The sequence below is a fragment of the Triturus cristatus genome, chromosome 7, assembly GCF_964204655.1.
Source record: "Triturus cristatus chromosome 7, aTriCri1.1, whole genome shotgun sequence".
NCBI classification, from domain to species: domain Eukaryota; kingdom Metazoa; phylum Chordata; class Amphibia; order Caudata; family Salamandridae; genus Triturus; species Triturus cristatus.
The window spans coordinates 1,131,543,524-1,131,561,597 of record NC_140590.1 but is presented as its reverse complement, the minus strand read 5'-3'; the positions used below and the strand labels follow the sequence as shown (position 1 = coordinate 1,131,561,597).

The 18,074-nt window shown below is 41.9% G+C and overlaps 1 protein-coding gene across 2 annotated transcripts in view; it reads right to left on the bottom strand.

Moving 5' to 3' along the window:
* SIMC1 (SUMO interacting motifs containing 1) overlaps positions 1 to 18,074 on the bottom strand; it is a 345,516-nt gene that overhangs the window by 204,250 nt on the left and 123,192 nt on the right. For both annotated transcript variants that reach the window (XM_085618268.1, XM_085618267.1), the window contains exon 3: positions 7,719 to 7,948. In XM_085618268.1, the coding sequence (XP_085474394.1) occupies positions 7,719 to 7,948 (230 nt within the window). The remainder of the gene's footprint in view (positions 1 to 7,718; positions 7,949 to 18,074) is intronic.

Here is an 18,074-nt window from a genome sequence, read left to right as displayed (position 1 = left end):
TATCCCCTTTTCCGTGGTGACCAGTTCTCACATTTACCACCTGCGCTGAACAGCTTGTAAATGTGAGCCGGGGTAGGTCTTGCAGGGTCGGGGAGAAGTAGGATGGTGGGGGTTGGGTTGGGGTAGGCAGGGGACACTAAGTCTGACAGGAGGAAGCATTGCTTGCTCCTGCTGTGCCACAGCTCAGGGTTGGGCAGAGGCCAGGAAACAAGTCTGAGCTGCAATGCGGCTGTTTCCAAAGCTATACTATAGGCCGGACACTCCGCTTGTGCCTGAAAAGCCCACTTTTATCCTCTACCACAAAGGAAAAACACATCATATGATGCAGAAACTAAAGACATCAACTAATTGAATTGGGAATTTGGACATTGCTCCTTTAAAACAATCCAACAATCCAAAAATGCATTACTGTGTCAATCAGGTCAATTAACTTTGACTGGAAAGCCCGATTCAGGAACCAAATTAATAATTTCCAACTTGGATCCTGTTATTATGGGGAGGATGCTGGGCGAAGAAAAACAGAGTAAACTACCATTGTTTTTATCCAGAAGTTTATTTATCTCGAGTGTAGAGCAGTACATCGGGATCTGGCTTGATAGGCTGCTTTTCGGAAATATTGCCATAACATTTGGAATGCTAAACTTAGCCCCTTGAAATCCATGCTAGTACTCATGCTCTCACACATTAGCAACTGAAAATGGGGGGGGGGGGGGGGTGCTCGCTCTTCATATAGTGGTTTTAAGCTCTTGATTAAAACTCAGTTGTTGGTAACTTCCACTAGTCTTGTTGACTTTAAACAAAACAAACACGCTGTTCTTATTTATATAAACAACATTTTGACAAGGAAAGGCTACCTGGCTGCCCCCATTTCATCTTTTAAGGTACAAAGTAAACCGGTTTCTATGAATGCGTGTAGACTAGGTCACTGCACAAAGAGGGTAAATTATCCTCATTCATTGCTGCTGCTGTCCTTCACTCGGGCAGCGCAGGCTACTTTCAAGAAAACACGTTAACGCTAATGGATTATTAACATGTAGATATGCTTTGCTGTTATCACTTTTTAGTGTTGCAAATTCTGGTGGGGGTTTCTGTGTGAAAGTAAAAATCAGTGGTTATCAGGGATTACTCCTTTTTGGTCCATAAACAAAATACTGCTGGTATTTTCTTAGTACATACAAATAATTTTCATTCTATTTCGTTCCTTATGATGTCATTGTTACCATACTTCTATCCAATTCCCGAGAGGGGTATCATGAACCACCAACTTTAGCAGCTTGAGCAGGGGGCGTCACTGTAACATAAATCATTTTAATGGTTTACAGCTCCTTTTACTTTGATCCGAGATACTGGTCTCCAAACAGAAGCTGAAATACTTCTGCAAGAGAACAGTTAATACAGCTGTGGGTTTGCAGGGAGCTGGGGACACATGGGAGGGAAGGAGTGAGGGTGCTAGGTATAGCTGGATGGATTTAGAGAAGGAAGGAATAGGATGAATGGGGCTACAACTGCATGGATGCAGATATGAATGCATGAATAGAAGGATGGATGTTTGGAAGAACGGATGAAAGAAGGATAAACAGATGAATGTACGGAAGGGAAGATAGATAGGGAAACGGAGGGCAGCGAGAATGAAGAAAGGGAGGAAGAAGGATGTGGATAAAGAAGGATGGGTAGATAAAAAGGACAGTTTGATAAATACAGATGCAAAGAAGGAAAAAGAAAGATGGAAAAAGGCAGCAGGGAGGAGAGAAGGTAAGAAAGAAGTATAAAATACTGAAAGGAGGATGGGGAGAAGGAAGGAACTTCAGAATTCCTTCACGGAGAACAGTCGGCTGAATGACTGCTGGGCTCACTTGCTCAGTGCAATTTAGTATATGGTTGATAGTGGGGACTTATTTTTTGGGGGGGATTCTTAATTCCCTTCCTTGTACATTTTCCTTGAATTTGCTCCTCAAAGTAACCTGTCCATTCCTAGATGGAGATATGTTTGACCATATTGTGACTGCAGCAGATAAAATGTCAATAGCGGACATTTAACATCCATTCCTGCTATTTTATTTTTCTGACTGATTGATAGAATTCAGATTTTCTACCAGGATAGGAGATATATATTGAGGGGTGCCCAGCGCTCTGTTATTTTAGGTCAGCGTTCCACTGTTCTGTTGTCTCAAAATACCAAGAAGGAACTTGCTATAAATGAATTATTACTGGTTCATCTGGTCTGGACTTATACCTGTTCTACCAGGTCATAGGGGAAACGCCTGCTAAGGATTTTAACATGCATGTAGTTACCTATATAAATCTATTGGTGACAGCAAATTGTGCTGCTGTATTTAGGCAGCAGCTGAGGTAGTAAAGAATATGAATAACCTGCAACATGTCTTGGATCAGTTGCCTATGCAGTTCACAGTGTGAATGTATTTAATGTCTATTGTATTTATTTGAAATCCAGTAAGCAGACTGCTAAGCACTTTTTTTTCTTTTTTTTGCAAACGTGTGTGGCGGCTCCACTTGCAGAGCATATGTAAGAGTTGCACAAGGCACTGTATCTTTGTGTTATGTGCAGCTTGTACTGCTATAGTGCATTTTCTGTCTTCTGTATCCATGAAAGAATGAATCCAGCTCAGTATGCTTTCATCACAAGCAACGTCAGTGGTTTTTAAGGATGTTGGCAAGCGTCAGGCCTTGTTTCTGCACCATAATGGCTGAATCATCAACTCGTTATGCACCATCAGAGCAGGTCCAGGCATATGTTTTTGCTGAATGTGAGCTGCAGGATCTAAAACAAAGAGCAGTGGTTGTCTATTCATGTTTCTGAGCTGCAGCGTGTAAGGCTGAGACTAACTTGTACATTTTCTGACCTAATATACGAGTAGACAGCACAGTTTTAGAAAAACAAGTACATGGAACCCTTAGGGGTCTGCACACAAGAACTATATACATCTTCATGGTTTAGCCCCTGATCCATCTATAAAAGAGAGTACAAGACTCTTACAGTTGTCATTATGAGATAATCATGATGTGAAACTAAGGACAAGAATGATGGGAGCCATCTCATATATTGATTCAGGAGGCATCCACATGCAGAGTCATCTTCTTTGCTACAATCCTGATGCCTGAGCTTTCAGAAAGCAGAAGTCCGTCCCACCCTCAATGAAACGGTACAACACCACGGTGGTGCCATTTATCCTGGACTTTGACCCTACTCAGAATTCACTGCAAACCTGTTGGCCATGAGACAACACCGCACAGCAAACAGTCAACCAAAATCATGGATGCAAGTCCTGGGGGTACAGAGACCTTCTGGACGGTCACAAATACATATTAAGAGGCTTACCATGGCCGGAAAGGGTCATAGCAATAAAGGTACAGCCAAAAATAGTTTTTCTGGTTTCTACTGAAAAGTTAATATTTCCTTCTGCAGTGTGTTACTAGTTAGAATTGGTTTTAACTGAAACTTTACATGTAAAGCTGCTATACATTTTAGTTTTATCAATAATGCCATCTTTGTTTTGAACTGGGCTGCAATTTCTTTTCATATTATGTTAAAAAAATATCTGCAATGGACTGTAATTCTGAAACTAGTTTTAAACGGTAAACTTATTTTATATTAGTTTGTTTCATATTTTAATGAGTTATCATTTAGAATGTAATGGGGATTTTGAACCACTATTTTCTCTCAGCTGTACTGATGGTGGTCTCCAACTTATACAATAAACAAATGATGGACGGAATGCTGACAATGCATACATTCTCCCCCAGTCAAGAGATCTGGGTTAAATCCATCGTTCTTTTGCCCACTACACCACCCCAGTTTAGACATGGCCATATGCAAATCAGTCTTGACCCTGTGCCTCATGGGAACAGTCCAGCCCGAACTGCCAAGCCATGTCTTCCCTGGACCGGAATCAAGCATCCTAGGACCGGTTTCTGGCTATCAGCCGTCATCAGCCAGGATAGCTTGACTCCAGTGGCGTAGTGAGCACGGGTCCCACGTCTGGGAATACCCATCCCACTTAGGGCGAAAAGCGTTACAACAAACAAATGATGGACGGAATGCTGACAATGCATACATTCTCCCCCAGTCAAGAGATCTGGGTTAAATCCATCGTTCTTTTGCCCACTACACCACCCCAGTTTAGACATGGTCATATGCAAATCAGTCTTGACCCTGTGCCTCATGGGAACAGTCCAGCCCGAACTGCCTAGCCATGTCTTCCCTGGACCGGAATCAAGCATCCTAGGACCGGTTTCTGGCTATCAGCCGTCATCAGCCAGGATAGCTTGACTCCAGTGGCGTAGTGAGCACGGGTCCCACGTCTGGGAATACCCATCCCACTTAGGGCGAAAAGCGTTACAACAAACAAATGATGGACGGAATGCTGACAATGCATACATTCTCCCCCAGTCAAGAGATCTGGGTTAAATCCATCGTTCTTTTGCCCACTACACCACCCCAGTTTAGACATGGCCATATGCAAATCAGTCTTGACCCTGTGCCTCATGGGAACAGTCCAGCCCGAACTGCCAAGCCATGTCTTCCCTGGACCGGAATCAAGCATCCTAGGACCGGTTTCTGGCTATCAGCCGTCATCAGCCAGGATAGCTTGACTCCAGTGGCGTAGTGAGCACGGGTCCCACGTCTGGGAATACCCATCCCACTTAGGGCGAAAAGCGTTACAACAAACAAATGATGGACGGAATGCTGACAATGCATACATTCTCCCCCAGTCAAGAGATCTGGGTTAAATCCATCGTTCTTTTGCCCACTACACCACCCCAGTTTAGACATGGCCATATGCAAATCAGTCTTGACCCTGTGCCTCATGGGAACAGTCCAGCCCGAACTGCCAAGCCATGTCTTCCCTGGACCAGAATCAACTTATATCATATTTGTTTTTGTAGTAGTGGTAATAAATAACTATTTATTGATAAAATGTTTGCACAATAATACATTTCAAGACGTTTTGTACCGAGCAGATTAACTGCCGAAATAGAGGTTGATCTTCAGCGATAATAACTGCAACCCTGAAAGTCATTTAGCATGATTTGGTCTGGGATTCATTTTTTATTTGTTTGGTATAAGAGAGTTTTATCCTTTTCACCTCTATATAAATTGTACTAGGTTAATCAATCTCGCAATAAATCATACCAAACATACAGGAACTGCTTTTCAGGGTTCTGATTGCGACACTCTGGCTGTTTTGGGTGGTAGGCTTGGTTTAGGCCTAAGCGATCAGTGCCTGCAAGTGCTACACACAGCAGTCTCTGAACTGGTGCAAGATTCTCCCACCATGCAGTAGAACAGTCCTTTTGTAGTCAAGCGCAACTAGAATGCTAGGTCATTGAGATTATCGGGTCACCAACCAGTAGCTTGTGACCTACTGTAGCTCTCGAGCTAGCTCTGAGTAGGTCACCTGTGTGCAGCCCAACTTATTAAATTAGAAAGCTTTTGCTTGGTTGAATTAATATACATATAACAAAATAGAAAATATACAACACTAATAATATTAGTAGATCTCAATGTGCTTCATTGAACAGAAGTAACTCCCAGTACAGCAAAGGTAGAGTGTGCATTTGATTGTTGGGGTCCGTAATTCTGGTATTTGAAACGCCATAAAAGGTTCATTTTGTGTTATCTGTGATAAAAGCGTAACACTTAGCGGCTAAGCAATATTGACACGTGATTGCAGTCATCTGCGAAATGGCATTTGAGGCAGACATCAGGTTTTAAACAGACGACGTAGCAGCTAATGAGTTTCAGTGACTTTCAGGTTAGCATTAGCTATCCTTAAAAACATGATGGGCTAGCATACTCGTCACTGTTGCGTGTTTGTTTTAGGCTTTTTAGAAGTCGGCAATTTTGAAGATTGCTGTGAAATGTTTAGGTTCAGAATGCAGTGTCTGACTAAGCATTTAGAGGCAGGCTTATTGGGTCTCTCTTCACATTCGAAGTCTAAGCTAAACGACTTCTGAATAGGAATCTACTGATTCTTTTTCATGTTAGTAACAAAACTGGAAACGCTGCTTTCCTAAAGCAGATCAGGGACACGCATCTATCTCGGTCTTTTAACATGTATTTTAGGAAATATAACACATAAGCCACAAGTCTTAGAAACATTGTTGGGACGCAACAGAAAACTAAAAACGTGTGCATGTCCCAAGCATAAATCTTTAATTTACTACAGCATACACATCTCTTCAAAGTTTTCTTTGAAAGCTTTCCAGTCAACCTCAACGATCGATTCTACCATAAAATACAATACTCCAAGGTAAACATGATTTTGAAAAGATTTAAAGATGAAAAATGATCAAAAGTAGACAACTAGAGCAGTGCTTTAAGGCAGTGGTTCTTAACCTTTTGTCTTCTGTGGGCCCCACTTAATTATTTGAATCCGGGGGCCCCTCAATGAGTCATTATTGCAAGCTGGGGACCACCAGCCGCAGCAATTTCTATGAAACAATACACAAAAATATATAAACTAGTATACACCAAACAAATGCTCAAATATTGAAATATTTGGTTTAATTTGCAATCCATTATAGAAAAAGATTTAAACTTTTAAATTTTTATATCTATTTCTATATACTTCATTCATTTTAATTTGTTAATTTTAGTATTCTATAATTTTGCAAAACAGTTGCGGACCCAGAGTGAGCTTTGCAGACCCCTCGCTGTCTTTGGTCCACAGGTTAAGAACCACCGCTCTAGGGGATTCCGTCACATTGACATGAAGTAGACAATCTGACAGCTGGAGCCATGAGTTGCTAGGCAGGGGAAAGAGCTTGAAGTGAGAAGGGACAGACTACACTTCTGGACTGTTTTAAATGTTGAGTTTATGCTTACAAAGCTATGTTAACACTGAATACGGAGGATTGCTGGCCAGACAAATAAGGAATAATAATAAATAATGAATCCTTCAAGGAAGTGAATCTATGAAAAAATCTATCCAGGAGAACAAAAGTTACAAAATAAACTAAAAAAAGAAAAACACGTTGTGCGCGAAGTGGTAGACCCACTGCACGTAAGCTGATCACCTCACATTTACTCACTGCTGTGTTCAGATGATAAACTGGTAGAAACCTTTGTCCAGGCTGCATTAAGGTGTGCTAAAATTAAAAAGTAGCTATATAATACTGCCATAGAAAATGCCACGTCTTGACACAGAATTATTCATCACTTCCACATAATTTGTTCCTCCACTACTTCATATTTCCAGTGGGTCTGCCTACATTACACTGTGCCCTCACACTGGAAGAGCTCTCGCTATCCCTTTGACCACAAAGCCTCTTCAATTCTACATTTTAATGGGATTCTCCCTATCACTCTAAACCAATAGCTTTGCCTTTCTCACACTTAGTGGAGAAGCCATATCAATAACTGCTGGTCCCATCCTAAATGTGTTAACCTCTATCCATTTTGCTCGGAGAATCCTGTATCCAACAAGGGAGAGATCTCATTATCTTACTCTTCCAGGAGTTCATTTTCACACCGAAGATGGCTAATCCGAGCTTAGACAACCGCGAGCTCCCACTTTCCCACAAGAGGTAGATTGTGTTTGTTCACTGGAAAAGGCTGTTGTATACTGTAGATCAAGCCATCCGGAAACCACCAGAGAAGATACAGTCTGGTAAAGTATGCTGACTGAGTAGTGGGGGTCGTATGGGTTGGAGGCTAAGAGCAGCAAGCTTAATAGTGGATGAAGCCATGTACCTACTCTTGAATTTTCATGAGCACCGTGTACGCGTCAGTTAGCACAGCCACATCCTTGCTGCGTAAGAGGATCTTCCGGACCACATGTGATACAATGTCTTTCGGAGGGTAGTGCTGGGGGGTCACGAATTCCAAGAGAAACTGCAGTGTTCCCTGAGAGAAGTCTTCCTCAATAGTGGTATTCACCATGTTCAGACGCCGGTCAGAGATGGGAACAGGGTGCCGCTGACGGTTCTGCAGAAGAGGAGTGAGTGGGGTAAGTTTTTGCACAGTAATTATTATTTGAAAGGAGCTCACAGACACACACAGAAGAGCTTAGAATGTTGCACATGCAGATTGCACACAAGATTAATAAAAAGCTCAAAAATGACAGCAGAGCAATCTGCCCCATTAATTCAGAATGTTGGGCTGAATTCACAATGTTTAGCAATTTATAGGTGGGTGATTACATACTTTGAAACAGAACTTGGAATCTTAAAAATAAAACAACTTTTGGAGTAGCTCGCTGACGCAAATAACTTTTTCCAAGGTGGGTGCGCACTGAAGATTATAGTTCACAAGTGAACTGGGTGCTTGTATTCAAGTTAAAGCTGCTAGCTATAGTTTCACACAAAATAATTAGAATAAAATGCTGCACACAGAGACAGGACTGTACATACGGTAACCTGCTCCGGGCCTCATCCTGGACCGTCCTGTTTCCAGTGTTGCCTTATGTGCTCCTTTGCTCTCTTGCTCCTCCAACAGAGGCCTACCAGTCTACTTTACTATCTGTTCTGGTTCCAAGTGCAAAACTGCTGGTGTGACTTCTGAACACAACTACTGTACAATAGGCTCAAGAAGATGTTGATGAAGATGCTGCCTAAATACTGCAGCCCTCTTGACATCTTAAGATGCCAATGACTACACATTTGCCTGACTGCATTCCAATTAGAGACCCAATATGTCCAGCATTTGCTCTTTCATGCATTAACATGCTTGAATCATTCCCCATTGTTGAGTAAGGAGTCCCACAATAACCTCAAAAAAGCAGCATGCGTCTATAACAGGCAGAAAATGTTTACACCAATACCACTTTAGTAGCCTAGTCGCCTCATTCCAAAAGACCCGAAGGTCAGTCAATGGGGTGATCGCACCCTGGATGTCACCCCTTTACAGCACGTTGTGTAAAAAGGTGGTTGTGATGATTGTGGTGTATTATATGTAGGGCTCCCGGTTTTATGGTATTTATTTTTTTACATTTCCATCTGTATTTATCCATATATAGTTTGTCATTTTATCTGTATATATCTGCGTTTTTGTCGCAAGCAAAAAAGGCGATGCAACTAGTATTTTTCCACATTTATTTAAAGAGACAGTACACACGGTTGTTATAGGTTTATCTATATGTATATATGCACCAAATTAAGTAAACACAATACAATGCGTGAGAGTCTATTACAGACATTTGGAAGAAAAATGTTGTGTGTGTTTCATGCAACATCAACAAAAAAAAACTTTGCAGTTCGATCAAAACAGGACCTCACATATGAGAAATGGGAGTGGCGTAAGAGATTACTTGCAGTAATATTAGTGAGCTGCTGCTGCTGTGTTACAATATTGAAAACACGGTCACTAGCCATGATAAACACATTTAGAATTTAGATGAGTGCACCTGTGCACTTTCAGGGACCTGGCCAAAGATGGCATGAAAGAGCTGTCTACTTTCGTGATAAATTACTGATCTTGGATGCATCGTTCTCCTTATTGTCAGTTCCATGGTCCTCTCTGTAGTGCGCGCGGACTATCCACAGCTGAGAGACCAAACGACCTCCTCTGAAGCAGTGAGCTCTCAATTCAGAAATAAATTAAAGGCAATGAAACAATTTACTGTAATACTGTAATCCCACACATTAGCTGAGGCCACAGTTCTTCCTCGCACAGTGGAGAAAAAACATGCCGCGGCTGTCTCTGTCTCTCAGGAATGTTTGTGTTTCTTCCAGGAAAGTTTCAATTTAAGGCCTGAATGTATCCCAAAGCTAATGCAACCTAATTTCCCTATTGTGTTTGTGCCACTGGTCTTTCTGACCTTTTTGGGTCACACTCATTTCTGCCAGTCCTACATTAGCGCCAAGTACTCGCCTACTAACACAGTCCCCCACCTCCTCAAAGTTGAACTGTGGTGCAAACAGTGAATTACAAGTTCACCTCCACCCCCACCTTTTCACTTAACTGTGACCTAAAACTGACTGCTTTGCTGGCGCAGCGCTCACTACAGAGCCAGAGCTCTGGAGAAGTTGAATGATCAGCTGATTGGCTATAAGGATGTAACAGGGGTCATCAGGGCTATTTGGTGGGCAGGTCAGAGGTCAATGCAAGACCTCCTAGGAAATAATTTCCCGATCCCACCAAAGATTAATAGCCCAGCAGGTGTTAATGTGGGCAGGCATACAGGGCAATAAGGATGAGGGGCGTGGCGAGGCAACCCTGGGCTGGAGCACGGATTACAATTCTCAGAATCCAAGAATCCAATTTGGTTGCATTATTCCGTTTCTATTTATAAATAAAGACTTAAGAAAAATATTTTTCCGTCTGTATTTATGTGTAAAAATCCGTTTAAACGGAAAACCGGGAGCCTTAATTATATGGTATGGATGTGAGACCTTACCGTGTAATACACTCACGAAACAGTCTTGGGTCTAAGCAGGCTCATTGATAAACCTCTTGATCAACCCTGGTAGCTGTGGGTTCGAGGAGGGGAAAGGGCTTAAAGGATCTAGTGTAAAGCATTTAGAAGCACCAAAGGATGGAATAAGAAAGTCACCCAGCAAGAACAAAACCCAGCACCAATTAACAAAAATAATTATATTTTAATGTATTTTTGGAGAGGAGCAAAATCTACCAAATGGTTCCAGAGATATAGATTTTTAAGTAAAACATCAATCTCAGCTTTATAGTCCAAAGCAGCAACACACATTGGTAACCATAAAGTTTGTAAACTTTTGCAGAGTTTAAAAGAGTTGCGTTTGGCTACTTCAGCCCGGACTGGGTGATCAAATCAATTCCAACGGGTTGAAGGTCAGTGGGGCCTATAAGGAGTAACTGGACAATTACCTGGTCACCAAAGCAGTCTTGACGTTCTACACTTTACATCACAACCGCCACAGACTTCATTGGAGTGGTCCAGATGCTGGGGATGCAGGAGCCTGAGGATGCTGAAAGATGCTCAGAGTGATGTGTGGTCGTAGGTGGCCTTCTTGGGGTTAATCCTCAGTCCACGTGTAAGGTGAGGAGACTTTGCTCACAGGGTCGGAGCCCCTCTAAGTCCTCTTTGAGCTAGTAGGAGCCCAGCAACATCTGAGATACCGATTTCCAATCTCAGTGGGTCCAGTGGCATCCTTTGGTGATGGCTAGTGCCGGTCTTTGGTGACCAATCCACATTCTGGCGTCTCTCACTGGTCTGGCAGACACAGGTGCAGCTTTTCAGTCCTTAGTGGAGGTCTTATTGGCTGCACACCGGTGGTCAGAGGTGGTTCCTTGCAAGTGGATACTGACTGACCAGAAAGGTCGACTAACTTTTAAGGACCTGGTATTGGAACAGGGGGTGAGCCGACTGACCCTTGGAGTCACTACTTCAGTCTGGGTCTTGGGAATTACATTTCCTTGAGCCAAACACCTCAGGCCCAGTCCTTTCTTTACTAACCCAAGGAGTAGCAGGTGCGGTCCAGTGGTTGGTGCAGCCTCTTTTGCCAGGTGCAGGGGTTCAGAAGAGCAGTCCATCTTCAGTTCTTTCTCAAGTATACTTGTGATCGGAGTTTCAGGGTGCCATATTTAAGTTTGGAAAGTGCCGGGGCGGGGGGGGGGGGGGGGGGGAGGGGGGAAATGGGGGGGTGGGGGATCATGCGGTCATTAGACAATAGGCTACCAGGATACATCCCTGCCCTAGGATGCCTTCCAGCTATGTGTGTGACATCTAGCAATACCAATGGGGACTATTCTGTCCAGTCTCAAGATGTCTGAACCGTTCCTTGGCTGCTAGGAGCTTGGTAGCCCACCCTGGAGGTGTGGCTACCTGTGGGCTACACGCCCACAAAAAAAACATTTTGACAACAGGTTTTCCATTCTGTTTCTGCCGCCAGCCCATCTACCTGAACAAAGGGGCAGCCCTACTCAAGTGTGGTTGCCAATTGCCCAATAAAGGCAGCTTCCCCTTTGAAGCTTACCATTTGGCCCAACACCTGTTTGGCTTCCTGCATAGGGGAGGTAATACCTCCCTCTGTGGGAGGGCTCTATTGTTCCTTAGCCTAGGAGTCTTTCACACTACTTCGCAGGAGGGCAGAAGGCTGTCTGGTGGTCACCAACTGTGAAAAGCCACCAGATAAAGTGGAGAAGAGAGTGGCACCTTTCTCAAAGTTGCTTTTTCTTAAAAGTGACATTTCATTTGAATTATCTATCAAGTCAGGCTTAATGCAATAATTAGTTGGATGCCTTGAAGTACCCATTTTAGTAGTTCCATTCAGAAGTTAGCAGGACTGAGATGTCAGCCTGTAACTCTGTACTAGCCAGTGGGGCTACATGCTTTTCCATACTAAAAACAAACATTTGGAAGAACATATTAAAGTATATGTTACACCGAATAATATACAGATCTTTGCCTTTGGACTCCATAGACCTTCCTTAGGGAGGCTTTTATATACTGTTAAGGAAAGTGCCATTGGTTTAAATTGCAAAGTCGAACTCTCCCAGGCTGCACTGACATGGTGGGAGCTATTTTGTATTTGTGCTGCAGCCCTGGGTGGACACTCTAACTTACATGCCGTGGGTACCCTTGGTACCATATACTAGAGCTGATAAGTAAGCCAGCTTATCCCAATTGGGGGTAGCAAATTCAACATACAGTCTGTAAGGGGTTATAACACTGACACCAGGGTCTGATTAGCAGGCCTCGGTGCACTCTCAAAGTTGAAAAACCAGCAACATCAGTCCAAAACTGTGGGGGTGATAATGCAAAGAGTAATTTCCTCACAGTAGTTAGATAGCAGAGCACTTTCTTTAGACATACAAGTCTATAATTTACTTCCGAAATCTTTCTCGAAACCTCTTCTTTTGAGGGAGGTTGTGTGTTGAGTTGCCCACAACTACCCTTAAATTAGGTGAAAGTAATATTTTTCTCAAATTTCATCATCAAAAAGAGTCTATTCATTGGTTGTAAAACATGACAACACATGAACTCATTCTGATGCTCTTCACACAAGATGAGAGAAGCCCACCGCGTGAAAGCGGGTCCATGCCAGCGCCAGAGTGGTGTTTGCTTAAGGAGACACGATGCTGTTCAGCACGAGGTTCGTGAATTGCGGCTACAAAGCAGAGACAGGCAATTTTGATTGAATGCCCACAGCTCCACTTGGACTTTTATTTGGTTTTTATTTTGGGGCATTTGAAACGGACTCACTTGAGAATATGTCACCACAGGGTCCAGAATGCTGAGCGATCAGGCACGCCCACTGGAGCAGGACTCTATTCACATAAAGGTGCTGTTTTCTCCGTTTTTTCTGCTTCCAGTACCTGCCACTGACGAAGGGATTTGACATCCTGAAACGCGTTTGGCTAAAGACTGCTGCGCGCCCTTTCAAGATTCCTGTTTGCAAGCTGCAACTAAATGAGTTTGACGAGCCGATGGTGTGTGGTGGCTTCTTTCCGTGGGGCAACCTTGGTTTGATTTAATAGCAGCTACGCCCAGCTGCGATGAGAGAAGCCCACCGCGTGAAAGCGGGTCCATGCCAGCGCCAGAGTGGTGTTTGCTTAAGGAGACACGATGCTGTTCAGCACGAGGTTCGTGAATTGCGGCTACAAAGCAGAGACAGGCAATTTTGATTGAATGCCCACAGCTCCACTTGGACTTTTATTTGGTTTTTATTTTGGGGCATTTGAAACGGACTCACTTGAGAATATGTCACCACAGGGTCCAGAATGCTGAGCGATCAGGCACGCCCACTGGGGCAGGACTCTATTCACATAAAGGTGCTGTTTTCTCCGTTTTTTCTGCTTCCAGTACCTGCCACTGACGAAGGGATTTGACATCCTGAAACGCGTTTGGCTAAAGACTGCTGCGCGCCCTTTCAAGATTCCTGTTTGCAAGCTGCAATTAAATGAGTTTGACGAGCCGATGGTGTGTGGTGGCTTCTTTCCGTGGGGCAACCTTGGTTTGATATATATATATATTTTTTGTTCACTAAAAACACCATAGGTTTCACACACGTTATAGTTAGGAATTAGCATTTAAAAAACCTTGCAAATTCACTGAAAAAACCATAGGTTTCACACATGTTATAGTTAGCTGGACATTTCACTCGTAAAAAACCATTGAAATTCCCCCGTTATAGTTAGTTCAGCTAACTATAACTCGCGCGACCGCAATCCACTGCTGATGACGTCACATATTACATCACTGTATTCACTAAGATACTGTTAATAACTCAGTTATACAATTAATTTTACAAAAAAACATCCATTTAGACACTTATTTATCCATTTATTCTTCCATTAACCTTTAGATATACAAATATAAAAAATATTTATTTTTCAGAAAGACACATTCACTGGATGATGTCATCAGTGATGTCATTTGAGATGTCATCAGTGATGTCATGAGTGATCTCATTGACCATGTCATGAGTGATGTAATATGTGACGTCATCAGCAGTGGATTGCGGTCGCGCGAGTTATAGTTAGCTGAACTAACAATAACGGGGGAATTTCAATGTTTTTTTTACGAGTGAAATGTCCAGCTAACTATAACATGTGTGAAACCTATGGTTTTTTCAGTGAATTTGCAAGGTTTTTTAAATGTTAATTCCTAACTATAATGTGTGTGAAACCTATGTTTTTTTTTAGTGAATTTGTAAGGTTTTTTAAATGCTAATTTATGTATGTATTATTGTATTTTTTATATATTTATTTTACAATAAACTACCTATGTATATAGTTATAGATTGACTGTATCCTTTAATATGGAATGGCTCAGCTCTTATTTTGAATTTGGATAAAGTTGAACTGCATAGTTAATATCTTCTATAAACTTATAAACAGTTTAAAATGTTTTTTTAAAAATTTTTTTAAGGGTTTTTCACCGCAATATTTTGAAGAAAAAAAAAAAATGTTTTTTTCACCCTTCGGGGTCCTTCAGGGACCCCCTGACAAAGGCTAGGGGGTCAGGAACTCTACCCTGCCCCCTTTTCACGTTCTCCGCCTTTCTTTTTCACTGTCACACACAAAATGGCGTCCGACACTTCCTGATTTCGACCGATTCGAATATTGACTGACATCTAACCACCAATCATAATTACGCTCGCGCATATTTGGTGCGCGCATATAGATATTTATGTAGTTTTAACTGCAATTTTCTCAGGAACTACTAAACAGATTGACACCATATATGCAAACGGCACATGCCTGACCTGAGGACTACCTCTTTGCCAAATTTCAAGTAATTCTGTTCAGCCGTTCGGGCTGTACCTTCGACTAAAGGTCCCATGGGAAAATGCATGGGGAAAACGCGTTTTGGGACCCCCCTTTTTTCTCAGCCCCCGCTTGACGAATCACCCCGAGACTTTCAGGGTAGGAGCTGAGCGGAGCGCCCCATTAGTTTTGAAAATTTCGCGAGGATTCGTCAACCGGCGCCTAGTTATTCAAAATAGAATTTTCAGATTTCCTATGGGAACTCGGTCCTAACTATAACTATCTACTGGCGACCGCCAGTAAATTATTTATATATATATATATATATATATATCTATATATATATCTATCTATCTCTGGAGTACTCCACCCGCCGAAGGCGCTTCTATCTTCTTGAAGAAAATGGAGCACGGACCATCAAGTGAGTGCTATTTTGTTGTCTTTATTCCGTAAAGAACATCACAGCCATTACGTGTTTCAGCCCCGGGGGGCCTTGATCACATGACGCGCACAACCAGTTAGCACATGATTTTATCTTGTTTTCTCCCCCTGTTTTTTTCCGCCCTCACTTAAAGTGACAAGTGCTATGTACAAGTATATTGCATTTATAGACATGGACAAAAGACTGTTTGTTTACAATGTTTTTTGACACTGGTTTTCACCATTGTACGACTGCAACCATATCCTTTTATATTATTCAGGAGTGATTATTTTTGGCTTTGTCATAGTATTACCATCATGACTACATATATGTTGCACCATAATTACAATCAAATATTTTCTCTCATTGTCAGATTTCCATTTTTTGCAATAAAACCAATATCATTGCAAATAAATATATTCAGAATCTAATTGAAATGGTCTCTTGGTCAGTGTCTTATGTGCAAATTTAAGCTCAATTACAGCACTGGATTTCATATTGTGCTCATTCTGAATTAAGCTATGTTCTTTTATACTTAACATAGCTGTGAGGTTGCATCATGGTTTAAATACCACCACTGGCTAATCAAGCTGCCCTCATAACAGGATAGCTGCCGTCATATTAAAACAATTTTATTAAAAAAAAGGCCTGCTAAAATCTGTTAAAAAAACCAAAATGTAAACTGGAGTTTAAAATACATTCTGTGCAAATTGAGCAAATTACAGTAATGAAATTAGAGACGTTTTTAAATATTGCTGTCCATATTCTCTGTAAAGCCTATACAAGTGACTATAGTTCAGTCTGCTTACTGTCCATAGTGAACATAACTACAAAAAGTGCTAGAGTGCTTTGCTAATAAATTAAAGTGCAAGTGTTAAAATTCACCTTAGTGTTTGTAGAAGCTAAAAGAGCTAAAAAATAGTAATAGATATTCTGCAAAAACCTATTGTTTTTATAACTGGTTTATCTAACAGACTAGCAGCTTCTACCCCATTTACATTTAGGGTGGAAGATAGTCCAGATTTTCTGTTTTGACAAAAAGATTTTTATGACGCTCATAATTTCAGTTTCAGTTCCATTACAGGCATGTATATAAATCTTCCGTAATGTTTAGCCCCCCAGGGTGCTTAGAGTCTAACTCTAAAATGTATCTGGTTTAAAGCTTGCGCAAAGCTTTCTCTCTGTTGCCGCCTCTTTTGCTTGTTTGTACAGCATCAATTAAGAAATATTTTAACTTTTTGGGATCTGAATCGTGCTGTTCGCCAAAATGGCGTGCCACCGGATACGTGTGGTCTTTATTTTTTATGGCTCTGATATGTTGCAATATTCTTTTGTGCCCCTGCAGTCTGGTACTTTCCATGTACCTCAGACCGCAGGGGCATTCGAGAACATATACAACATATTCTTGCAAGTTAGGGATTTCCCTATGGCATATTCCTGTGAACTAAAAGGTGTTTTGTATGTTGTTTTTGTGGAACCAAATTGGCAGGCTTTTCATGATTTACATTTGAAAAAACCCTTTCTTTGGGATAGCCAAGTTCCTGTGCTTTTGTTAACCGGGTTGTTCTGTACTAGCTCATCCTTCATGGAGGGGGCTCTGCTGCTAGTGATTGTAAGTCTGGTGGGTAACAAATGGCCTATAGTTGGATCATTTAACACTATGGGCCAATTTCTTTGGATGATTTTATCGATTTTCTTTTGTTGGTTGCTGAATCCTATTATCATGCTGAAAGTTCCACCTTCCATGTTGTGTTTGTCTGGTGTTGTAATTAAAGACAGGGATTGATTCTGTTTTAATAGATCTTCCCTTTGCAATTTCTGGCTTTTCATAATAGCATTGTCTATACATTTTCTGGTATAGCCCCTCTGTAGGAATCTCCCTTGCTGGCTTGTTGTGCTAGCCTTAAGTCATCATTGTTGCTGCAGATTCGTCTCAATCTTATCTCTCCATATGGGGTACTTTGTATAAGATGAGGGGGGGTGGGCACTGGCTGCATGCAACACAGAATTGCCAGCAGTGGGTTTTCGGTGGACCTTGGTTTCAATTTTGTGATCCCTAATGTAGACTTGTACATCAAGAAATGTTACCATCTCTGAACTAATATATGCTGTAAATTCAAGATTGATATCATTATCATTTAGGCCCTCTACAAACATTTGTGCTTCTGGTATGGTCCGTGCCATATCGTCAATAGATCGTCTATCAATCTCAACCACAATTTTACATGTTCTTGTCATGCCTTCTCATGTGTTTCCTGTAGGACCAGCTCCTCCCACCACCCCATATGTAAACAGGCGTAGCTGGGGGAGAAGCTGGCCCCCATTGATACACCCCGTAGCTGTTGATATAGGGTGTTTTGACTGCATCCTCCTGAGGTGTGAGCTGGGAGAGACGCGGTATTGTTGGCCACTATTTGCATTTTTGCACATACGTTTTATTTTAAAAAAAGCTTTTACCTTATTCCTGGTGGTACTGCGGGGTGTTATTCCTTGTTTCTAACGCTA